The sequence below is a fragment of the Oncorhynchus masou genome, chromosome 17 (genome assembly GCF_036934945.1).
Source record: "Oncorhynchus masou masou isolate Uvic2021 chromosome 17, UVic_Omas_1.1, whole genome shotgun sequence".
NCBI lineage: Eukaryota > Metazoa > Chordata > Actinopteri > Salmoniformes > Salmonidae > Oncorhynchus > Oncorhynchus masou.
In genome coordinates, this window is record NC_088228.1 from 39,059,482 (window position 1) to 39,086,365 (window position 26,884).

At 44.0% G+C, this 26,884-nt stretch overlaps 1 protein-coding gene across 1 annotated transcript in view; it reads left to right on the forward strand.

Moving 5' to 3' along the window:
- Positions 1–26,621, forward strand: part of LOC135559014 (excitatory amino acid transporter 5-like) — a 76,428-nt gene extending 49,807 nt beyond the window's left edge. The window contains exons 8-11 of the mRNA XM_064993318.1: positions 408–602; positions 7,435–7,569; positions 7,942–8,041; positions 26,245–26,621. Coding sequence (XP_064849390.1) covers positions 408–602; positions 7,435–7,569; positions 7,942–8,041; positions 26,245–26,490 — 676 coding nt within the window. The 3' untranslated portion in view covers positions 26,491–26,621. The remainder of the gene's footprint in view (positions 1–407; positions 603–7,434; positions 7,570–7,941; positions 8,042–26,244) is intronic.
- Positions 26,622–26,884: the final 263 nt, after the last annotated feature.

Below are 26,884 nucleotides of genomic sequence, written 5' to 3' on the forward strand. Positions count from 1 at the left end.
AGCTGTCAAGGAAACGTTGCTAGTTTGATAGCTTGTTAGCAGCTAGGTTAGCTGCTATGCCAAGCAACTATATTACTCATTAAGGAAAGCACTAATATCTTCAAATACCATTCCTCAGTGAAATACTGTTACCTGAGTTTGTCAATTAACGCAGACTACCTGCAGCTAAAATAGAGTTGAGCACAGCCAATTTTACCTTAATCTAATCATAGAAATAGAATCCCTAGAATGGACAAAACCCCTCAGACCATGCTGATTTGACTCATACACATAGGTACAATCAATATGGCCGCCTGTCCACCCATCACTAGAGTTGAACGGTAATGCCTATTCAGTTTACAAGACAATAGAGTTTAATCCAATATTAATACTTATCTAAAACGCAATCTGCTTCTTTGTCTCCTCAGCTCTGCCACACTGCCTATAACCTTCAAGTGCCTCCTGGAGAACAACCACATCGACCGACGCATCATCCGCTTCGTGCTCCCCGTGGGCGCCACCATCAACATGGACGGGACGGCACTCTATGAGGCAGTGGCGGCCATCTTCATCGCCCAGGTCAACAACTACGAGTTGGACTTTGGCCAGATCATCACTATCAGGTATGCATCCTATAGTTTTAGGGGGAGGGGAGAGTCAACAAATTCTTGTGAGAGGGTTTGTAGCATTTTAGGCCGGGATTCAATCAGAATTCACACTATAGCACACTTACTTTAAAGGGGGCACTGCAGTTGTATACCCATTCTTGGTCTCATTATTTAAATATATGTACTCATTGATTCTTGATAAATATAACTTAAAAATGCCTCATGAGCTTACCCAATCAGAACACCAAAATATAAGCTTGTTTTACTCCAATGTTTGTAATTAAAGTAAATGCAAACAAACACTATATAGCCACAAAACATGGTTAAGGGTCCGATTCAATCAGATCCACTTTAGCCGACATCCACATAGCTGATGTTTTGACGGTGCCGTATTGGAACTGGGTGAGAGCAGTCAAATCCACAGCGGCTTCTGGCATTATACCTAAAGCGGACATTGCCATTGGCTACACGGAGTCTCATTAAGAGAAATCCCACGCAGCCTTGCTTGTAAGTTAGAACACTGGAATGTGAAAAGTCATCTCCACCTCGATTAGGCTGATATATACCTCATCATTACACCTCATTATTTCTATATAGCCTACACTTTCTCGTTGTACACTTTAAGATGAGTGGGACGTGTGTGGCTTCGTGACAATGATCACAAGAGCAGCTGTTCACCGATTTGACAGCTCTAACACAGTTTCACCTCTGACACCACCAAATCATCAGCTATGCAGGTGTCTCCGTTTAACACTTGATCTGATTGAATCGAGGCCTAGAACTATCATTTCGGATATATACATCCCTATCATGAATGGTCAGTCCTTGCATCTATGGCTCTGTCTATGAATTTTGAAAGTGGTCACATTTCTTCAGCCCCATCACAATAGCAGTTTACAGAAACGGGCAGGGAGTGCGCTTTTTTATTGTTTCAACTGCAGATTGCCGCTTTAAAAGTCATTTGTAATTGAGCCGACATCTGTAGCGTTTGCCTTGACTGGGATCTCCACGAACGTATTTAAAAGACATGTTGTCTACGAGCGAAATTGGGAACACCGGCCTTAGTATGAAAATGGATGCATGGGGTATCTGAATTACAATTGCAGACTGACTTCTTAAATACGTAGAAAGTATTTATGATTACAACAAGTGATGTAAACAAATATAGGTAAAAAACCTGGAGAAATGTTGGAAGATCCGATTATTGCAATGGAATTTCCTGGAATGGAATGGGGTTGAAAATACATGGTTATCATATTGTTGCTTAATCATCCAGTTATGTGTATTGCCTGTGTGGCTACATTTTATAGGCACCAGTGATAAGCATGTGTGGAATTATTTGGTCCAAAATAGCACCAAGGGTACAACAAATCTCTAGCTTTGCGTTGTGTGCCACACAGACATGTATGGTGTTACAGTTTTTAGGATGAATGAATGAATATTATGAGATTATACTGAATCAAACACGTAGATAAATGCAGGCAGGCAGGCAGGCAGACAGACTAGCCCAGACCCATCCTCCTCCACCACACCTGCAGATCTGCGGTGTTGAAATGGCCTTGCTCTCCCCTAATTTAATGACATGTTAAACTGTAATATTATTTAGCACATAGATAAATGCAGGCAGGCAGGCAGGCAGGCAGGCAGGCAGGCAGGCAGGCAGGCAGGCAGGCAGGCAGACAGACAGACAGACAGACAGACAGACAGACAGGCAGGCAGGCAGACAGGCAGACAGGCAGACAGGCAGACAGGCAGACAGACTGGAATGACAGACTGGAATGACAGGCAGACAGACAGACAGGCAGACTAGCCCAGACCCATCCTTCTCCACCACACCTGCAGATCTGCGGTGTAAAATGGCCTTGCTCTCCCCTAATTTAATGACATGTTAAACTGTAATATTATTTAGCAGACCTATCCTATCCTCCTCTACCCATCACAAACTGCTGCTTTCCAAAAGGAAACATATTCCCTACATAGTGCACTACCTTTGACCTGGGCCCATAAGGCTTTGGTGAAAAGTAGTGCACTAGATTGGGAATAGGGTGCCTATTTGGACACAGACGACTGTGGCCAGGCAGGCAGTAATCTCCTGGCAGTAAGACCCATATGACCTGTATTACTCAGCTCTCTTGTCACGGCAGAGTTATCAGGAGGGTTTTTTAAAATGATTTTGTAGCGTCCTGTCTTTTCCTGTGACGTTTGGCTCGTTCTTAGCGGAGTACTGGTCAATCTGTAGGCTGTAGTGTCCAGGGCTCCAGAGATAGACTGTGTGTCAGAGTGTATGTCCTAAATGGCACCATGTTCCCATTATAGTGCACTACTTTTGACCAGGTTCCATAGGGCTCTTGTTAAAAGTAGTGCACTATTTGCAACGCAGCATGTGTCAGTGTGTTCTCAGAGGCTTCCCAAACAGCGGGGCCAAACGGGACAGAAACTCAGCCATCGTGTCAAATGTCAATTACTGTATCTGTGTTTTTGTGTCTGTGTGGGTGCACATAATATACAGTACATGATGTGCATGGCTGGATGACAGGTCAAGGAGTAGTACTAGGCCTGATTACCAACAATGACAAGACCGCCTACAGGGAGGAGGTGAGGTCCCTGGTGGAGTGGTGCCAGGAAAAGAACCTCTCCCTCAACATCAACAAAATGAAGGCGCTGATCGTGGACTTCAGGAAAAAGCAGAGGGAGCACCCCCCTATCCACGTCGACCTTTGGCTTGGCCCCCAAGACCCTCACAAACTTTTACAGATGCACAATTGAGAGCATCCTGTCGGGCTGTATCACTGCCTGTTACGGCAACTGCACCACCCACAACCGCAGGGCTCACCAGAGGGTGGTATGGTCTACCCAGCACATCACCGGGGGCAAACTGCCTGCCCTCCAGGACACCTACATCACCTGATGTCATATGAAGGCCAAAAAGATCATCAAGGACATCAACCACCGGAGCCACGGACTGTTCACCCCGCTATCATCCAGAAGGCGAGGTCAGCACAGACAAAGCGGGGACCGAGAGACTGATAAACAGCTTGCATTTCAAGGCCATCAGACTGTTAAATAGCCATCACGGTTACCACCCTGCACCTTAGCGGCTGCTGCCCTATAGCACTGTACATAGATGTGGAATCACTGGCCACTTTAGAAATGGAACACAAGTCACTTTAATAATGTTTACATACTCTTTTATGCATCTCATATGTGTATACTGGATTCTATTCTCCTGGATTTAGTCAATGCCACTCCAACATTCCTCGTCCTATTTCTTAATACCATTCTTTTACTTTTAGATTTGTGTATTGTTGTTAATTGTTAGATACTACTGCACTTTTGGGGCTTGGAACACAAGCATTTGTATGTGACCAATACATTTGATTTTGAATTGATTTATTGGTAAAGTTCTATCAATACGTCACCAAGAACCAATGGTTTCATTAGTCAGTCTGTCTTTCTTCCACTCTCTTTCTCTCTTGTTTTATTTATAACTATGTTTCAGGCCCCCCGACCATCCGCTTAAGAAAAATCGGCTAACGGCTGAATGTAATTGGGGACACTTTCCCTATGTACTACATGGCCTTCCTTATTCAGTGCAGTACTTTTGACCAGAGCCCAGTAGTGCACTGAATAGGGAATAGGGTGCTATTTGGAATGCAACCATGCAGTACATAGGGCAAGGGTCCCCAATTACATTCAGCCGTGATCCAATTTTTGTTAATCGGATGGTGGGGGGGCCGGAACATAGTTCTAAATAATTTGTAGAGAATCCCAAACAGATATAGCACTTAACAAAATCAGAATAATTTCAAACCTTGATTACATTAGGATACAATCACATATGCTTCTCTAATAAATGCATGGAATCACTTGGGAACAGAATTACTAAATTAAAATCACTTTGAGCTGATTTCCTGGTGATTTTACAGTGCTTCATGTCCAACATGAAAATGATTTTGGGGGCCAAATAAAATCACCCACAGGCCGAATATGACTTGAGTGCCGCCTTTTGGGGAACCCTGGCATAGGGAATAGGGTGCCATTTGGAATGCATCTATGGTTATATGACATAATTCATGCTCCAGAGTGGCGCAGCAGTCTAAGGCACTGCATCTCAGTGCAAGAGGCGTCACTACAGTCCCTGGTAGAATGGCGCTGGAAAGGATGGCTGATGTTTTAAGTGCTCCCTAAACAACTGTGCTATTTTTTATTTTATTTTTGCGTTGTTTGGAACTAGTTTTTAAAAACTTATTTTGTACATAATGTTGCTGCTACCGTCTCTTATGACCAAAAATAACTTCAGAAGAGTGATTTACTCGCTTCGAACTGGAAGGAGCTTTTTCCGACGCAAATTATATACTGCTTTCTCGGGAACAGCCCCAAATACCCATCATTTGCATGAAGAAAAGACATAAAAAAGGGGGCAGAGGTCGGAATGCCTTCTGCAATCATTGCAAAATAAAGATTATCCTACCAATGGAACATTAAAAACTGTAATATCTTATGTTTCACTGAGTCGTGGCTGAACACCCTCCCTGTTCACCAACAACTGTGTTTCTAGACACGACTCCAACACCATCATTAAGTTTGCTGACGACACAACACCGACAACGATGAGACAGGGAGGTCAGTGTGGTGGAAAGACAACAACCTCTGCCTCAATGCGAGCATGACAAAGGAGCTGATCGTGGACTACAGGAAAAGGCGTGTCGAACAGGCCCCCATTAACATTGACTGGGCTGTAGTGGATCGGGTCGAGAGTTGAAAAGTTCCTTGGTGTCCACATCACCAACAAACTATCATGGTCCAAACACACCAAGACAGTCGTGAAGAGGGCACGTCAACACCTTTTCCTCATCGAGAAACTGAAGAGACTTGGCATGGGTCCTCAGATCCACAAAAAGTTCTCCAGCTAAACCATTGAGAGCATCCTGAGAGCCTGGTATGGCAACTGCTCGGCATCTGGTCGTAAGGCGCTACAGAGGGTAGTGCGTACGGACCAGTACATCACTGGGCCAAGCTTCCTGCCATCCAGGACCTGTATACTAGCCGGTGTCAGAGGAAGGCCCTAAAAATTGTCAGAAACTCCAGTCACCCAAGTCATAGACTGTTTCCTCTGCTACCGCATGATAAGCGGTACCGGAGTGCCAAGTATAAGACCAAAAGGCTCCTTAAAACCTGTTATGGCAAGGCGATCCCCTAGGGGAACCCCCCCCCCCATTCAGCTGAAAAGGTGGCGCAGAGAATTAAAAAATATTCTTTAGAAATATTTAACTTTCACACATTAACAAGTCCAATACAGCAAATGAAAGATGAACATCTTGTTCATCTACCCATCATGTCTGATTTTTAAAATGTTTTACAGCAAAAACACAACATATATTTATGTTAGACCACCACCAAATAAATAAGAAAAACACAGCCATTTTTCCCAGCCAAAGATAGAGTCACAAAAGCGGGATTAGAGATAAAATGAATCACTAACCTTTTGAAAATCTTCATCAGATGACACTCATATGACATGTTACACAAAACATTTATGTTTTGTTCAATAATATGCATATTTATATCCACAAATCTCGGTTTACATTGACGCCATGTTCAGAAATGCCTCCAAAATATCCGTTGTAATTACAGAGAGCTATGCCAGATAACAGAAATACTCATCATAAACTTTGACTAAAGATACATGTTCTACATATAATTAAAGATACACTGGTTCTTAATGCAACCGCTGTGTCAGATTTTTTTTAAACGTTACGGAAAAAGCCTACCATGCAATAATCTGAGACGGCGCTCAGACGTAAATATATTTCTCCGCCATGTTGCAGTCAACAGAAATACGAAATTACATCATAAATATTCCCTTACCTTTGATGATCTTTCATCAGAATGCAGTGCAAGGAGTCCTAGTTCCACAATACATCGTTATTTTGTTCCATAATGTCCAATACTAGTGTCCAATTAGCTGCATTTGCTAGCACTTTCAGCTCACGTGCCCAAAAGCTGACGCTGGTCCAGGAGAACTCGGACGAAAACTTCCAAAAGATATATTCCAGGTCAAACTAAGTAGAGAATCAATCTTCAGGATGTTATTATCATATATATCCAATAACCTTCCAACCGGATCTTACGTTTTCATCTGCAGCCAAATGGAACGACGGTGACATCAACAGACAAATGCGCCACAGGGAAATGCATTCTGCCAAAACCGTGACTATTTCCCCTCCCATTCGGTCAAAGTTCACACCAGAGGCTCCATTCCATGTTCTACTGAATGAGGACATCCAGTGGAAGGTCGTAGGAAGTGCTTATTTGGAAGGGAAGGGGCGATGACGTCAAATTTGACCCACATTCAGAATTTCACTTCCTGTTTGGAAGATTTCCTGCCCTATGAATTCTGTTATACTCACAGACATAATTCAAACAGTTTTAGAAACTTCTATCCAATAGTAATAATAATATGCATATATTAGCCATCTAGGACAGAGTAGGAGGCAGTTCACTATGGGCACGCAATTCATCCAAAGTGAAAATACTGCCCCCTATCCCCAACAAATTTTAACAGCTTCTACCCCCAAAGTTTGATTTGGTTCGAATCCAGGCTGTGTCACATCTGGCCGTTATTCGGAGTCCCATAGGGCGGCGTACAATTGACCCAGCGTCGTCTGGGTTTGGCCGGGCTAGGCCGTTATTGTAAATAAGATTTTGTTCTTAACTGACTAGCCTAGTTAAATAAAGGTTAAATAAATAAAAAACAATACAAAAATTGGGAGGTGTTGGACACTGTACAGATTTGTGCTAACACAGTTAAGGTCACTGTTTAATTTCCTCTCTCTCCTGATCCCAGTATCACAGCCACAGCTGCCAGTATTGGTGCAGCTGGAATTCCGCAGGCAGGACTGGTCACCATGGTGATCGTGCTCACCTCAGTGGGCCTGCCCACTGATGACATCACACTCATCATTGCTGTGGATTGGGCGTTGTAAGTATACAGCGCTTCTGTTTGATCTTCACCCCCAGTTTCTCTTAATGTTTAGACGTAATAAAAGTTGATAAAGGGTGAGGTGTTGATAAAGTTAAGCCTAAGCAAAGTTTGCCGTATTTTACATAGTCAATCAAAAAGTAGTCTTATAGGATCATGTTATTTAAAAATATCATTGTACTGAGATATTACGACAAGTTGATTTTAAAATATATAACAAAGTGATCTCAATATGTCCCAAAAACTGTGATAATGTAATGTGTTACTAGTGCTCTCACAACACTACTAGACTGTAGCTTCAGTGTGTGTGCAGTGCACCAACAGAGCCTCCCACCACCACTAAGGCAGCTGAACCTCCGTTTTGTGTTCCAGAGACCGTTTCAGGACAATGGTCAACGTGATGGGAGACGCTTTGGCCACGGGGATCATGGCTCACATCTGTAGAAAAGATTTTGTCAAGGAGGGAGAGCAGGTGAGAGAAACTCTGTTTCTCAATATGCATTCCACCGTGCTCCGAGTGCGTTCTCCGAGGAAGTTCTCTTGAGTACGTTCTTGTGAGGACGAGAATGTGGAGAACGCATAAAACATTACATTTTAGAAGCACTTGCACTCCCCCTACTGTATTACCTCACGCTGCATCTCCCCCTACTGCATTACCTCACGCTGCATCTCCCCCTACTGTATTACCTCACGCTGCATCTCCCCTACTGTATTACCTCACTCTGCATCTCCCCCTACTGTATTACCTCACGCTGCATCTCCCCCTACTGTATTACCTCACGCTGCATCTCCCCCTACTGTATTACCTCACGCTGCATCTCCCCCTACTGTATTACCTCACGCTGCATCTCCCCCTACTGTATTACCTCACGCTGCATCTCCCCCTACTGTATTACCTCACGCTGCTGCACGCTGCATCTCCCCCTACTGTATTACCTCACTGTATTACCTCACGCTGCATCTCCCCTACTGTATTACCACACGCTGCATCTCCCCCTACTGTATTACCTCCCTCCCCCTACTGTATTACCTCACGCTGCATCCCCCTACTGTATTACCTCACGCTGCATCTCCCCTACTGTATTCACCTCACGCTGCATCATCTCCCCTACTGTATTACCTCACGCTGCATCTCCCCCTACTGCTGCATCTCCCCTACTGTATTACCACACGCTGCATCTCCCCTACTGTATTACCTCACGCTGCATCTCCCCCTACTGTATTACCTCACGCTGAGCAGCACTCCCCCTACTGTATTACCTCACGCTGCACCTCCCCCTACTGTATTACCTCACGCTGCATCTCCCCCCTACTATATTACCTCACGCTGCACCTCCCCCTACTGTATTACCTCACGCTGCATCTCCCCCCTACTATATTACCTCACGCTGCATCTCCCCCTACTGTATTACCTCACGCTGCATCTCCCCATTCACTGAACCAAAGAAGATATACAGATACACAACGCAAACGTTTTACTTCATAACTATCAGCTAGCTATCTACAGAGCACTGGAAAAGTATTCAGACCCTTTGACTTTTTCCTTATCAATCGACACACAAGAACCCAAAATGACAAAGTGAAAACAGGTTTTTAGAGATTCTTGCAGATTTATTACAAATAAAAAACAGGAATACCTATTTACCTATGTATTCAGACCCTTTGCTATGATACTCGAAATTGAGCTCATGTGGAGCCTGTTTCCATTGATCATCCTTGAGATGTTTCTACAACTTGAATGGGGTCCACCTGTGGTAAATTCAATTGAATGGACCTGGCGCTATCCCTACGGTGAAACATGGTGGTGGCAGCATCGTGCTGTGGGGATGTTTTTCAGTGGCAGGGACGGGGAGACTAGTCAGGATTGAGGGAAAGATGAACAAAGCAAAGTACGGAGAGATACTTGATGAAAACCTGCTCCAAGACTGGGGCTAAGGTTCACCTTCCAACAGGACAACGACCCTAAGCACACAGCCAAGACAACGCAGGAGTGGCTTGGGGACAAGTCTCTGAATGTCCTTGAGTGGCCCAGCCAGAGCCTGGACTTGAATCCGGTAAAACATCTCTGGGGAAACCTGAAAACAGCGGCACTCCCCATCAAACCTAACAGAACTTGAGAGGATCTGCATTGAAAAATGGGAGAAACTCCCCAAATACAGGTGTGCCAAGCTTGTAGCATCCTACCTAAGAAGAGACACACAAGGCACTTCAACAAAGTACAGAGTAAAGAGTCTGAATACTTGTTTAAATTTAAAAAATTGTTTTAATACATTTACAAAATACACTGCTCAAAAAAATAAAGGGAACACTAAAATAACACATCCTAGATCTGAATGAATGAAATATTCTTATTAAATGCTTTTTTCTTTACATAGTTGAATGTGCTGACAACAAAATCACAAAAAAAATATCAATGGAAATCAAATGTATCAACCCATGGAGGTCTGGATTTGGGGTCACACTAAAAATTAAAGTGGAAAACCACACTACAGGCTGATACAACTTTGATGTAATGTCCTTAAAACAAGTCAAAATGAGGCTCAGTAGTGTGTGTGGCCTCCACGTGCCTGTATGACCTCCCTACAATGCCTGGGTATGCTCCTGATGTGGTGGCGGATGGTCTCCTGAGGGATCTCCTCCCAGACCTGGACTAAAGCATCTGCCAACTCCTGGACAGTCTGTGGTGCAACGTGGCGTTGGTGGATGGAGCGAGACATGATGTCCCAGATGTGCTCAATTGGATTCAGGTCTGGGGAACAGGCGGGCCAGTCCATAGCATCAATGCCTTCCTCTTGCAGGAACTGCTGACACACTCCAGCCACATGAGGTCTAGCATTGTCTTGCATTAGGAGGAACCCAGGGCCAACAGCACCAGCATATGGTCTCACAAGGGGTCTGAGGATCTCATCTCGGTACCTAATGGCAGTCAGGCTACCTCTGGCGAGTACATGGAGGGCTGTGCAGCCCCCCAAAGAAATGCCACCCCACACCATGACTGACCCACCGCCAAACCGGTCATGATGGAGGATGTTGCAGGCAGCAGAACGTTCTCCACGGCGTCTCCAGACTCTGTCACGTCTGTCACGTGCTCAGTGTGAACCTGCTTTCATCTGTGAAGAGCGCAGGGCGCCAGTGGCGAATTTGCCAATCTTGGTGTTCTCTGGCAAATGCCAATCGTCCTGCACGGTGTTGGGCTGTAAGCACAACCCCCACCTGTGGACGTTGGGCCCTCATACCACCCTCATGGAGTCTGTTTCTGACTGTTTGAGCAGACACATGCACATTTGTGGCCTGCTACAGGTAATTTTGCAGGGCTCTGGCAGTGCTCCTCCTGCTCCTCCTTGCACAAAGGCGGAGGTAGCGATCCTGCTGCTGGGTTGTTGCCCTCCTACGGCCTCCTCCATGTCTCCTGATGTACTGGCCTGTCTCCTGGTAGCGCCTCCATGCTCTGGACACTACGCTGACAGACACAGCAAACCTTCTTGCCACAGCTCACATTGATGTTCCATCCTGGATGAGCTGCACTACCTGAGCCACTTGTGTGGGTTGTAGACTCTGTCTCATGCTACCACTAGAGTGAAAGCACCGCCAGCATTCAAAAGTGACCAAAACATCAGCCAGGGAGCATAGGAACTGAGAAGTGGTCTGTGGTCACCACCTGCAGAACCACTCCTTTATTGGGGGTGTCTTGCTAATTGCCTATAATTTCCACCTGTTGTCTATTCCATTTGCACAACAGCATGTGAAATTTATGGTCAATCAGTGTTGCTTCCTAAGTGGACAGTTTGATTTCACAGAAGTGTCATTGACTTGGAGTTACATTGTGTTGTTTAAGTGTTCCCTTAATTTTTTTGAGCAGTGTATTTAAACCTGTTTTTGTCATTATGGGTATTTTTGGTGGATTGATGAGGAAAAAAAACTATTTATTCAATTTTAGAACAAGGCTGTAAAGTAACAATTGTGGAACAATTCAAAGGGTCTGAATACTTTCCGAGTGCACTGTATATGTGAATCGTAATAAAATGAACCAGATAGTTTAACAGCCAAAAATGTCCTAAAACTAAAGCTATGCAAGGTAGATCTCAATTCTTTGTGGGTAGCTAGCTAACAATTATTTGTGGCTATCTGGCTAGCTAACAGTAGTAGCTAGACAGTTATCCCAATTGACTTATTATTGGCTTGCGGTCTACGGTACATAGGATGGTAAACATGCCAAAATTAACACGGCATGTATTTCTTAATGTATCAAGATAAAATATTGTAGTCAGGTGAGATGTGAATAGAAAAGTGGATGATTTTCTAAGCCACGGAGACCAGAAACAGACAAGTTATTTTCTGACAATGAGGTTTTCCTTTTGATGTGTGGTGGGGGGTTGGTGCGCCAGGACTATCCACAGTTGAGCTCAGCTCGAAGCGGATTGGCTAATTCTTTCATTAAAAAATGATTAAGGGAGGCCAAATGCTTTCTGGGATCAATCAACAAATATTAAGACGTCAACATGTCATACTCTTTTTGTCCATACAGCATCAAATACAGAGAATGGATGACACATACTGAGACAGAGGGGCTTTGTTTCCCTCGTTCGGATGATTTTGCTGGTGAGATAGATTCAGCGAATTGAAGGAAAATTATAAAAACACAGAGAGATGAAAAATAAATGTTTTTATAATAAAATGTGTTTTATTGGTCAAATATACAATACAGTCGGCACTTTAACCTCATAGTCATTGTATTATTTCAAATCCGAAGTGCTGGAGTACAGAGCCAAAACAACAACAATTTTGTCATGGTCCCAATACTTTTGGAGCTCACTGTACATCGTAAAGCTCCACCCCATAGGGGGCTTCGCTCCTATTGGTTTAGGGCAGAGCCCTAGTCCCTACGATGCCCGAAATGTACTTCCTACCGAACTCAACACTTCCCATATAATGAAATGAGCCTACCAGGTGAGTTAAATATACTCAGCAAAAAAATAAACGTCCTCTCACTGTCAACTGCGTTTATTTTCAGCAAATTTAACATGTGTAAATATTTGTATGAACAAAACAAGATTCAACAACTGAGACAAACTGAACAAATTCCACAGACATGTGACTAACAGAAATTGAATAATGTGTCCCTGAACAAAGGGGGGGGGTCAAAATCAAAAGTAACAGTCAGTATCTGGTGTGGCCACCAGCTGCATTAAGTACTGCAGTACATCTCCTCCTCATGGACTGCACCAGATTTGCCAGTTCTTGCTGTGAGATGTTATCCCACTCTTCCACCAAGGCAACTGCAAGTTCCCAGACATTTCTGGGGGGAAATGGCCCTAGCCCTCAAACCTCCGATTTAACAGGTCCCAGAACCTGTTAAATGGAATTGAGATCCGGGCTCTTCGCTGGCCATGACAGAACACCGACATTCCTGTCTTGCAGGAAATAACGCACAGAATAAGCAGCATGGCTGGTGGCATTGTCATGCTGGAGGGTCATGTCAGGATGAGCCTGCAGGAAGGGTACCACATGAGGGAGGAGGATGTCTTTCCTGTAACACACAGCATTGAGATTGCCTGTAATGACAACAAGCTCAGTCCGATGATGCTGTGACACACTGCCCCAGACCATGACGGACCCTCCACCACCAAATCACTCCCGCTCCAGAGTACAGGCCTCGGTGTAACACTCATTCCTTTGACGATAAATGCAAATCCGACCATCACCGATGGTGAGACAAAACCGCAACTCGTCAGTGAAGAGCACTTTTTGCCAATCCTGTCTGGTCCAGCGATGGTGGGTTTGTGCCCATAGGCGACGTTGTTGCCGGTGATGTCTAGTGCGGACCTGCCTTACAACAGGCCTAAAAAGCACTCAGTCCAGCCTCTCTCAGCCTATAGTGGACAGTTTGAGCACTGATGGAGGAATTGTGCGTTCCTGGTGTAACTCAGGCAGTTGTTGTTGCCATCCTGTACCTGTCCCGCAGGTGTGAAGTTCGGATGTACCAATCCTGTGCAGGTGTTGTTACACGTGGTCTGCCACTGAGAGTACGATCAGCTGTCCGTCCTGTCTCCCTGTAGTGTTGTCTTAGGCGTCTTACAGTATGGACATTGCAATTTATTGCCCTGGCCACATCTGCAGTCCTCGTGCCTCCTTGCAGCATGCCTAAGGCACATTCACACAGATAAGCAGGGACCCTAGACATCTTTCTTTTGGTGTTTTTCAGAGTCTGTAGAAAGGCATCGTTAGTGTCCTAAGTTTCATAACTGTGACCTTAATTGACTACCATCTGTAAGCTTTTTTACTCTGTTTACTAAGTTTTACACACACACACAAGACAACACAAAGCAATATAAATAATATACTCAACTAGAAAAAAAATACAAATAAAAATACAAATAAAAAAATAGCTTTAAAGATACCATACTTTAGACAAGTTAAACACACCAGGCAGAAGGCTACAAAGGTTAAAGGGCAATCTATAGTACAGGGACAGAGCAAACACCTCACCATTGTTCCTGTAAACAGTCAAGGGATAAGGGTGGTGAAATGCAACCACTCACAGACAGTCATGGCCACAGACCGACCATCCACTGGACCAAAAATAAAGTTTACAATGCTTTAAAATAAAACAAATAGAATGATTATTCATATAGTGAACAAAATGTAAAAATAACTGGGAAAAACAAGCTCACACTTCAGTCTCTGCCCGGGCAAGATGAACAAGGCATCCACGGGTCACAATCAATAAGCATATGGACCTTAATGCCCCCCCCCCAGCAAAAACACAGAGAGAAGCTCCTCCAACCCTTAAGTCACAGGGGGGTCAAATACAGACTTATTTTAGTTTTAATTGGAATGCCATCAGAGGATGGACTGTTTAAAGTAAGACTGGAATGGAGCCCAAGCCTCATTAAACAGTTTGGGGTTCCCACTTGAATTGAATTAAAACAATTCTAGTTTCAGAGAGCACAACACATCTCTCACCCAATATTTATAAGATGGGGGAGCTGCCATCTTCCAGTTCTGTAGTATTAGCCGTCTAGCTAAAAGAGTTGTATAAGCAACAGTGTCCGACTGGATTCTTGACAGGGGGGTACCCATGGGCAGTACTCCAAAAAGGGCTGTAAGGGGAGACGGATCTATAACAGTGTCATAGATATCAGAGAAACATTTAAATATTAATTCCCAGAAACGTGACAGTGTATGACAGCCCCAAAACATATGCAACAGCGTGGCTGGTTCCACTTTACATCTGACACAGGTAGGATCAAAATCAGAGAATATTCTTCCAGGTTTGGCCCCCGACCAGTGGATACGGTGAACCACCTTGAATTGAATGAGGCTGTGTCTAGTGCTGAAAGAGGACGAGTGCACCCTGTGCAGCACAGATTCCCAGGTGTCTTCCCCAAGTTCCTCCCCCAAATCCTTTCCCCATCGAGTCTTTAAAGGCACCAAGAAAGGGTTCTGTAAGTCTTGAATGATTGCATATACATCTGTAATTGTGCCCCTAGGAAGCTTGTTCAACTCCAAGATACTCTCTATAGCTGTATTCGCAGGCCTATTGGGAAATCCAGGTGTGTTAGCTCTGACTAAGTTTCTAGTCTGGAGATAGTGGAAAAAGTGGGATTGGGGAGATTGAACTTTTCCTGCAGCTGAGAAAAAGAGGCAAATGTATCATCAAAGAATAATTGGGCTAGCGAGGAGAGGCCTAGTGAATGCCAAATGCCAAAAGCCCCATCATTCAAAGATGGAGGAAATAAAATGTTCTGATTGATTGGGCCTGATAGAGAAAAGCCTCGGAGGCTAAAAGCTAAACGGAACTGATTCCACATTTTAAGAGACTGCTTTACAATTGGGTTGACACACCTTTTGCCTAAGGACACTGGGAGAGACGAGCACAACACAGAGGAAAGTGCTGCAGGTTTACACGATTCAGACTCCATCTGGACCCAGATTGGTCTAGGGCCAGTAGGATCAGTCTGCAGTCAGTACAGCAGGGCTCTGAAATTTGCAGCCCGGTAGTATGTCTGAAAATTTGGTTAGAGCTAAACCCCCCCACTGACCTAGGCTTCTGTAAATGTTTTCTACCAATCCGTGGTACCTTGCCATCCCAAATAAAATGCATGAATGTTTGATCCAGTGAAATAAAAAAAGATTTTGGAATAAAAATGGGTAAACATTGAAATAAATATACAAATTTGGGCAACATATTCATTTTAATGACATTAATCCTTCCGATAAGAGAAAGGGGTAGCGAATTCCAAAAAGTAAAAGATTGTTTCAAACTGTCTGCTGGAGCAACAAAGTTTTCCTGAAACAAATTTGAATATTTCCTTGTCACTTTTACTCCCAAGTAGGTGAATTGATCCCGGACAATCCTAAACTGAGAACTTGTAAAAGAGCAGCCTTGTTTACCGGAAAAAGCTCACTCTTGCCTAGATTCAGCTTGTACCCTGAGATTGATCCAAACATTTTAAGAACAGATAGGGCACGTGGCAATGAGGTATCAGGGTTAGAGATAAACAAAAGGAGGTCGTCAGCATATAGTGAGACTTTCTGCTCTAAGCCCGTCCTGATTATACCTTGAATGGCATCATTAGAGCGTAGTACAATGGCGAGAGGCTCGATTGCCAAAGCAAACAACAAGGGGGAGAGTGGACAACCCTGTCTGGATCTGCGGTGCAAGGGAAAATAGTCAGAAGTTATTAGTCCGAACCGAAGCCATGGGGGAAAAATAAAGAATCTTTATCCACGCAATGAATTTGGGGCCAAAGCCTAATCTATAAAGGGCAGCTGTTAGGTAATCCCACTCAACACGGTCAAACGCTTTTTCGGCCTCAAGTGAGACCACCACCTCCGGGTCCTCCGACGCTGGGGAGTACAGTATATTCATAAGAAATGAAAAGCTGAAAAGCTACCACCAAATATTGAAAAATAAATGCCTATTTCTCACAAAGCCAGTCTGGTCAGAGTGTATTACTTGGTGCAGCAAGCCTTCCATACGGATGGCTAAAAGCTTAGCTAGGATTTTGTAATCACAGTTTAAAAGCGAGATTGGGCGATAGGATCCACATTCCAGGGGGTCTTTGTTTTTCTTTAATAGTAATGAAATTGAAGCCTGATAAAGACTAGGCGGTAGCTTTGAAGTATTAAGGCACTCTGCAAATAGTCGAGACAAGAATGGGCAAAGCAGACCAGAAAACGTCCTGTAAAATTCAGTTTGAAAACCGTCCGGACCCGGTGATTTACCACTTTTCATTGAGGACACTGCTGTTGCAATCTCCTCAAGCGCAAATTCTTCTTCTAGACAGTCATGGGAGTCTGTATCAATTGAAGGCATAATCAGCAAAGAGTCTTGAGGGGATTCAGAGGTGTATAGCGCAGAGTAAAATAGTTTAAATTGATCATTGATCTCTTTATGTATAACTGTGGTGGCACCAGACGGGGTCCTTAATTGTGGGATTAAACGTGAGGCCTCAGATTTACGGATCTGATGTGCAAGGAGTTTACTGGCCTTGTCGCCTTGTTCATAGACTTTGTATCGAGCTCGCAAGAGTAGCTGTTCAGCTTGCCTGGTAGAAAGCTCATCAAATTCAGATTGGAGTAGTTGGCGCTCTTTATGCAGATCAGAGGAAGGATCCGTAGCATACTTCTCATCCAATGTGGTTATGGACTCGCTCAGGTCTCGAAGTCGCTGAGAGCTGTATAAGAAATCATTTGGCCACGTAGGTATGCTTTGAGAGCCTCTCATATGGTAGAGCAGGACATACCTGGTGTTGAATTAGTTTCTAGGAATAAGGTGATTTCAGAAGAAATGAAATTGACAAACTCCTTATCTGAGAGTAAAATGGGGTTGAGACGCCATTGATAACACATAGGAGGTCGCTGGGGAAATTCTAGTTCAAGCACTAATGGTGAATGGTCAGAGATAACAATACTCTCGTAAGTACACTGCCGAAGGTTAGGCAGAAGTTTTTTTGTCCAAAAATCAATCCGGGAGTATGTTTGATGAACATGAGAATACAAGGAATACTGTCTATCTGTAGGATGTAGGAAACGCCAGGCCTCAAACATAGCATATTTCTGAAGAAAGGATGGAGGGCACATTTAGATGGGCCTGTATTTGTTTGTGAGGACTGGGGACATTTTACAGTTGAAATCCCCACCTAAAATCAACAAATGAGAATCTAAATTGGGAATAGCAGACAGAAAGGAAGAAATGAAACTTGTGTCATCCCAATTGGGAGCATAAACACTAGCCAAAACAAGAGGGGTAGAAAACAGTTCACCGGTTACTATGACGTATCGTCCCTTAGGATCAGCAATAACCTCAGAAGCTACAAAGGGAGTAGCTTTATCAACCAGAATAGCAGCACCCCTTGATTTACTATGAAAGTTCGAGTGGAACACTTGACCAACCCAGTCCTTACACATCCTAAAATGCTCACCAGTCCTCAAGTGAGTCTATTGTAGAAATGCAATATTTGCATTCAAACCCTTTAAGTGTGTCAACACCCTCTTACGCTTCACCGGGTTCAAACCCCTTTGGTGTTCCATGAAATGGACTTGATCGCATTATTTTGGCCCCTCTGGGCAGTCCCGTTATTCAACCCTGTCATTAGAGCATAGAATGGAAAAGCAATGAGCGCCCAAAACCCCCAGAATAACTTGTCTCAGAGTAATAATGTACAGTAGTAAATGTTTGGAAAAAGTACCAAAAAACAACTAAAAAGACAGAATGACAACATTAGAACTGAACAATTCAACCTGCCCCCCCACCCCTCCCCCATCCCAGACAATACCTCCCCAAACGAGGTACAAGCCTAAATAGAACATGTTCTCTTTGCACAGTATGTCTGTGAGAGTGCGGTCTTAAACCTAAACCCACAGTCCTGCTCTTTAAAGTCGTGATTTGTAAGTGGATCAAGCAGCAAAAAGAGAGATTTTTATGTATTTTTTTCAAATAAAAAAAAGGCGAATCCCTTGTGCAAACGGAATGACAAAAGCACCACTTGTAGCTGTACAGTGCCTTGCGAAAGTATTCAGCCCCCTTGAACTTTGCGACCTTTTGCCACATTTCAGGCTTCAAACATAAAGATATAAAACTGTATTGTTTTGTGAAGAATCAACAACAAGTGGGACACAATCATGAAGTGGAACGACATTTATTGGATATTTCAAACTTTTTTAACAAATCAAAAACTGAAAAATTGGGCGTGCAAAATTATTCAGCCCCTTTACTTTCAGTGCAGCAAACTCTCTCCAGAAGTTCAGTGAGGATCTCTGAATGATCCAATGATGACCTAAATGACTAATGATGATAAATACAATCCACCTGTGTGTAATCAAGTCTCCGTATAAATGCACCTGCACTGTATTATTCTCAGAGGTCCGTTAAAAGCGCAGAGAGCATCATGAAGAACAAGGAACACACCAGGCAGGTCCGAGATACTGTTGTGAAGAGGTTTAAAGCCGGATTTGGATACAAAAAGATTTCCCAAGCTTTAAACATCCCAAGGAGCACTGTGCAAGCGATAATATTGAAATGGAAGGAGCATCAGACCACTGCAAATCTACCAAGACCTGGCCGTCCCTCTAAACTTTCAGCTCATACAAGGAGAAGACTGATCAGAGATGCAGCCAAGAGGCCCATGATCACTCTGGATGAACTGCAGAGATCTACAGCTGAGGTGGGAGACTCTGTCCATAGGACAACATTCAGTCGTATATTGCACAAATCTGGCCTTTATGGAAGAGTGGTAAGAAGAAAGCCATTTCTTAAAGATATCCATAAAAAGTGTTGTTTAAAGTTTGCCACAAGCCACCTGGGAGACACACCAAACATGTGGAAGAAGGTGCTCTGGTCAGATGAAAACAAAATTGAACTTTTTGGCAACAATGCAAAACGTTATGTTTGGCGTAAAAGCAACACAGGTCATCACCCTGAACACACCATACCCACTGTCAAACATGGTGGTGGCAGCATCATGGTTTGGGCCTGCTTTTCTTCAGCAGGGACAGGGAAGATGGTTAAAATTGATGGGAAGATGGATGGAGCCAAATACAGGACCATTCTGGAAGAAAACCTGATGGAGCCTGCAAAAGACCTGAGACTGGGACGGAGATTTGTCTTCCAACAAGACAATGATCCAAAACATAAAGCAAAATATACAATGGAATGGTTCAAAAATAAACATATCCAGGTGTTAGAATGGCCAAGTCAAAGTCCAGACCTGAATCCAATCGAGAATCTGTGGAAAGAACTGAAAACTGCTGTTCACAAATACTCTCCATCCAACCTCACTGAGCTTGAGCTGTTTTGCAAGGAGGAATGGGAAAAAATTTCAGTCTCTCGATGTGCAAAACTGATAGAGACATACCCCAAGCGACTTACAGCTGTAATCGCAGCAAAAGGTGGCGCTACAAAGTATTAACTTAAGGGGGCTGAATAATTTTGCACACCCAATTTTTCAGTTTTTGATTTGTTAAATTTTTTTGAAATATCCAATAAATGTCGTTCCACTTCATGATTGTGTCCCACTTGTTGTTGATTCTTCACAAAAAAATACAGTTTTATATCTTTATGTTTGAAGCCTGAAATGTGGCAAAAGGTCGCAAAGTTCAAGGGGGCTGAATACTTTCGCAAGGCACTGTATATAATTATATTCCCAGTCTTATAACAGCCATTGAGAGAGAAAATAAATAAAATGTATAAAGGCTCTCAGCCAAAAATCGAATTTGAAGTAAGGAAATCGTAGTAAGACAATCAAAAATAATAGTAATTATAATAGCAGTCTAGTTGACGCTGAGACAGCTTACAACCAATACCAAAAAACTATGTGTGCGCAACGTTGAACGTTTGCTGGGCATAAATGACGCTCAAAACTTTTGAAAACCGTGTAGCCTCGGGAGACATTTACTGTTTACTGGGTCAATGCAAACGGATGCAGTAAACAAATAACCCAAAATATTTTGAGTCACTGAGACACTGTATAAACAAACTGAGTAGGTGAGCGAGACAACCTAGAAACACAGGAGTTAAGTAAAACCTTAATACAATGAAATTAAAATGACTGAATGCTTGTAAGGCACGCACACGAGATGATCAAAACATTAGATCACATCAAATAAGCCTGAATGGTTTTGCCAACTATACAAGACTAGCCTGTTATATCTAAACATAATTGTACCACAGGTGGGTTACTTGCTATCCACAGTTCGCAAGCAACAGTTGCTGAACTGTGAGCATGTTCAAGACTTCTTGATGTGACGTTGAATGTGCCTCATCCGGAGATTCAAATGTGTAGTCTTTACCCTCATGAGATAGCCATAAACGGGCCAGAATCGCAGTCCATACTTCACACTTGGATGGTCCCGAAGTACTCGTTTGGCCTGTCTGAAAGCTGTGCGCTGCCTGGAAACAGTGGGGGAGTAGTCCTGGTAAATGGAGAAGCTTTGTCCTTGAAAGCTCAGAGTGGTATTGTGGGCTCGTCGGAGGATCTCCATCTTCTCATGAAAAAAGTGCACTCGAAGAATTATGTCACGGGGCCTCTCCCCATCCCGGGGCTTTGGGCGCAGCGACCGGTGGGCTCGATCAATCAGGGGTTTTCATTTAAGGCAAGAACATCCTTCAGCAGCCTTGAAACGTAATCCGTGGTGCGATGCATTTCCGTTGACTCTGGGACCGATACAGGTCTCAGATTATTGCGGCGAGAGAATCCCTCTAAACTCACACAGCTCTCCTTCACCTTTTTCAAATCCGCAGCTAGGCGTTTATCTTCAGCCTCCAGAGATGTAGTTAAGTCGGAGACATTAGTCGCGGAGGTCTCCAGTGCTGCAATCGTTGTAGTGTGTGACGCAGTTGTTGTTTTGAGTGATGTGATTGCTGGCACAGTCTCGTTCCGCACGATGGTTAAATCTGGCCAAGCCGCACCCCCGGGTAAAGTGTGTGTCCCCGGGCCCTCAGACTCAGGAGAGGGCGGTGATGAGAGCGGGTCTTGTAGGCCGTGTTTTCTCAAAGTCATGCTTTTGGCCTTATGCTTGGTCGACATGCTGACATTCGGAAGCAAAGTAGTCTTGGTTTTTACGGAAAGGGATCACCAAATTAATATTTGAAAATAAATACGGTTCTGCTGCAAAATTCACAAACTTTAAGAATACCACGGGAGCAAACGGAAAACACGTCAGTCGCACATGGCTTCCCTCCTATCCCCCTGGGAAACAGTGTTTAAACCCTTTACAAAGAAGATCTGTGAAGTTATTTGGATTTTTACGAATTATCTTTGAAAGACAGGGCCTTGAAAAAGGTATGTTTCCTTGTTTGCTGAGTGTAGCTTCTATGCTCACTTCAAGGCAAGCAACACTAACATCCATAGTCTTGAAATGCTTTAAAAGGTTTTTCATGGCTCACATCAACACCCAAAAATCCACAGATGTCTACTGCACTCCACACTGTCCTCACCCACATGGGCAAAAGGAATCATGTTTAGTGCTTTGACCTCTCCTGTGATTTCATTGATTTTACCAAAACCCTCATGACAAGCTGAAATCGCTGAGGCGTACACCTTCATAGTGGACGGGGAGCGTTGCTTATTATTTAACAGGGACTGTAAGAACAAGAGAATAGTTTTCACCTGGCAACAAGCTGGGTCGACATTCTCCTCCTCACACCATTGTGTAAAAACATTCCATTTGCTGGCATAAGTCCTAGATGTGGAACCAGCCCGCACACCCTGTAATGTGTGAAGCATCTGTATAGACTGGAATGTGAGAAGAGACTGTTCCCATCAGGACACCACGTGTCAGTATGCTCGGAGAATGGTCTCTCCAATGGTCCAGATCCGCTCTGAGGTTGCTGGGAATGACCAACAGCCGGTGATGATGACGCACAGGGATAGCCGCAGCTATGCGAACCACCTAGCCTGCACATGTGTAGCAGCCCTAATGGGACTACCGCGTGGGCTGACGACATGATTCCCAACAAGGACATCACAGAGAACACCGTTATCATGGGCATCAGATGGAACTGCATGAGAGCTGAGTGGAGAGCCTCTCTTCTGGGGTCTAAGATTCATGCCAACATGGTTGCAGTGTCTAACTGGATCCCCAAGTAGACAATCGGCTGAGTTGGGGACAAATTCAATGCAAAACCAAGATGCATGAGCTGCATCCCCAGTCTCTTTGTGTGTGTAATTGCCAGGTCCACTGATGGGCGCCAACCAACAGGTTATCCAAGTAACACCACTTGTAACACCACGCACTTCTGGAGTGGCCAGGGAGTACCTCAATAGCTCCCTCGTGTATTCATACACTATTCCCCTGAAGGCAAAGCAGACAAACTTCCCATGGCACAGTTTCACTAGCACATGAAGGTACTCATCCTTCAGGTCTATACTCTTGCAAAGTTCTTTAGGTGGATACATTCCATCAGCTGCTTTGACGTGAGCATTAGAAAAGGCAGTCTACTCCCTTGTTCAGGGTGCGCAGGCTCTGTCTTTTTTGGAACCAGGAAATAGGGTGAGTAAAGCCTCTTGTTTCTCTGTTCCGAGGGAACCACTGTAACCACCTTTTTCCAGTAGCTCCGCAATCTCTAATTTTAGAGCTGTGACTTTTTCTGTCGATGACATTACCGTATCCGCCACTCCCGTGTAGGGAGGAGACCAGTGTAATTGGATAGGGTAACCCAGTCTTAGTGTTTGTTTTAACCAGGATGGAGGGCGCTCTGAAGTCACTCTCAATAATGCTGTAGGAGAGCCAAGGTGAAATCATTGGAAAACAAACTGGACTGTCTACGATTAAGACTATCCTACCAACTGGACATTTAAAAACTGTAATATCTTATGCTTCACCGACACGTGGCTGAACGACGACACTAATAATATAGAGCTGGCTGGCTTCTCCGTGCATCGGCAGGACAGAGCAGCTACGTCTGGTAAGACAAGGGGTGGGGGTGTCTGTCTATTTGTCAATAACTGCTGGTGTGCGATGTCTAATATCAAAGAAGTCTTGAGGTATTGCTCGCCTGAGGTAGAATACCTCATGATAAGCTGTAGACCACATTATCTTCCAAGAGAGTTTTCATCTATAATATTCGGAGCTGTCTATATACCACCACAAACCAATGCTGGCACTAAGACTGCACTCAACGAGCTGTATAAGGACATAAGCAAACAAGAACATGCTAATCCAGAACCGTCGCTCCTAGTGGATAGGAACATTAATGCAGCCAAACTTAAATCTGTTTTATCTCATTTCTACCAGCATGTCACATGTAAAACCAGAGGGGAAAAAAATCCGAAGACCACCTTTACTCCACACACAGAGACGCATACAAAGCTCTCCCTTGCCCTGGCAAATCTGGCAAATCTGACCATAATTATATCCTCCCGAGTCCTGCTTACGAGCAAAAACTAAAGCAGGAAGTACCAGTGACTTGTACAATATGGAGGTCGTCAGATGATGCGGATTTGATTTGATTCTACGCTACGAGACTGTTTTACTAGCACAGACTGGAAAATGTTACTGGATTCATCCAATGGCATTGAGGAGTATACCTCAGTCATCGGCTTCATAAATAAGTGCATCGACGACGTCGTCCCCGCAGTGACCATATGTACATTTCCCAACCAGAAGCCATGGATTACAGGCAACATCCGCATTGAGCTAAAGGCTAGAGCTGCAGCTCTCAAGGAGCGATACACATATCCGGACGTTTGTAAGAATTCCTGCTATGCCCTCAGACAACCATCAAACGGGCAAAGTGTCAACAAAGGCCTAAGAATGAATCCTACTACACCATCTCTGATGCTCGTCGGATGTGGCAGGGCTTGCAAACTATTACAGATTACAAATGGAAACCCAACCGTGAACTGCCCAGTGACGCGAGCATACCAGATGAGCTAAATGCCTTTTATGCTCTCTTCAAGGCAAGCAACACTGAACCATGCATGAGAGCACCAGCTGTTAATCACAATTGTGTGATTATGTTCTCCGTAGCCGATGTGAGTAAGCCCTTGAAACAGGTCAACATTCACAAGGCCGCAGGGCCAGACGGATTACCAGGACGTGTACACAGAGGATGCGCTGACCAACTGGCAAGTGTCTTCACTGACATTTTCAGCCTCTTCCTGACCGAGTCTGTAATACTGTACCCACATGTTTCCCAGAAACCCTAGACCCACTCTAATGTGCATACCGCCCTAACAGATCCACAGATGATGCAATCTCTATTACACTCCACACTCAGCTCAGTGTTCAACAGCATAGTGCCCTCAAAGCTCATCACTAAGCTAAGAACCCTGGGACTAAACATTGTTATTGACAGGCTGTAGTGTAGTGGATCGAGAGCTTCAATTTCCTTGGTGTCCATGTCACTAACAAACTATTATGGTCCAAACACACCAAGATAGTCATGAAGAGGGCTCGACAATGCCTATTCCCCTTCAGGACACTGAAAAGATTTGGCATGGCCTCAAAAAGTTATACAGCTTCACCGTTGAGAGCATCTTGATATGGCAACTGCTCGGCATCCAACCGCAAGACCCTACAGAGGGTAGTGCGTATGGCTCAGTACATCATTGGGGTCAAGTTTTTTACCATCCAGAACCTCTATACCAGGTGGTGTCAGAGGAAGGCCCTAAAAACTCAACGAAGTAATAGACTGTTTTCTCTACTACCGCACAGCAAGCGGTACTGGAGAGCCAAGTCTAGGCCCAAAAGGCTCCTAAACAGCTTCTACCCCCAAGCCATAAGACTGCTAATCAGTTAATCAAATTGCTACCCAGACTATTTGCATTGACCCCCTTTTTCATGCTGCTGCTACTCGCTGTTTATTATCTATGCATAGTTACTTTACCTCTACCTACAGTACCAGTCAAAAGTTTAGACACACCTACTCTTTCAAGGGGTTTTCTTTATTTTTTAAAACTATTTTCTACATTGTAGAATAACAGTGAAGACATGAAAACTATGAAATAACGTAGTAACCAAAATTGTTAAACATATCAAAACATATTTTATATTCTTCAAAGTAGCCACCCTTTGCCTTGATGACAGCTTTGCACACTCTTGGAATTATCTCAACCAGCTTCATGAGGTATTCACCTGGAATGCATTTCAATTAACAGGTGTGCCTCATTAAATGTTAATTTGTGGACTTTCTTTCCTTCTTAATGCATTTGAGCCAATCAGTTGTGTTGTGACAAGGTAGGGGTGGTAAACAGAAGATCGCTGTCATCAAGACAAAGGGTGGCTACTTTGAAGAATCTTAAATATAAAATATGTTTTGATTTGTTGAACAATTTCTGTTTTTTTGCAATCAGACTGGATTTATTAGGGAATTACCCTCTTAACTCAAATATTTATAATCTTCTCAATTATATTTTCACTCCATCTCCCTCAACTAAAGCTGATTAGTTTCCTAATTTCTCTGGACACAATACAAATATTAGATCAGGTACAGTAGTCACTGCCACAGCTATTTGTTTTGCATAGGGAATTATCATTTTGGCTATTCAGACATGTTGTTATGAGATAAAAGAACATTAAAACAAAGTTTCAATTGCAGCTTGTTTTCTTTGTACTTCCCATTGCGTCCTGACATTTGAACCAGCAGTGGACCTGTCCACTTGTTTTGCATAGGGAGTTCTTTGCTTTAGCACAAATTCATGGTTTGGTTCCTTCTTCTACCCCCTTCAGGTACCTTTGATCTGCGAGACCAAGCCCATGGTCAGCATCCAGCAGATGACGTACCAGAAAAACGGTGGGTACCAGCCCCCTCCCTGCGGACCGGGGGGCCCGGACGTGGCTCGTCTGATGCAGCTGGAGGAGGGGGTACGGCCGGAGCAAAGGAAGAGGAACCCCCACGCTCCCCAACACAAGAGGGAGCACAAGGACAAGGACCACTGCTCCATCGACATGAATGGCCTGGAGACCAACGTTTAGGCATAGCTATCATTGGGCTGCATCCTGATTCGCCACACTTCTCCCAAAGAGTGCATTTGCTCACTCCCCGTCATGAATCTAATAATGGTGTCTCTAACAACTCCCTCCAGCCAATTCTTAGCCTACACCAATCCTACGCTTTTATGTCCATGATGAGAAGTGGGATAATGCATACTTTGGAAAAAGTGTGGAGTAACTGAATGCAGCCAGTATCATAGCTACAGGGGAGAGAGGGAGAGAGGAAGGACTGACTAACTGCACCAGAGCTCGGGATGACCAACCTGACCCTTGCTGGCACATTATGGCCCACTGTGGATGCAATTCAGAGGATGTGTAAAGAAAATACGATTTTCTACATTACGTATATTACGACCCACTATGATTGTGTATATTT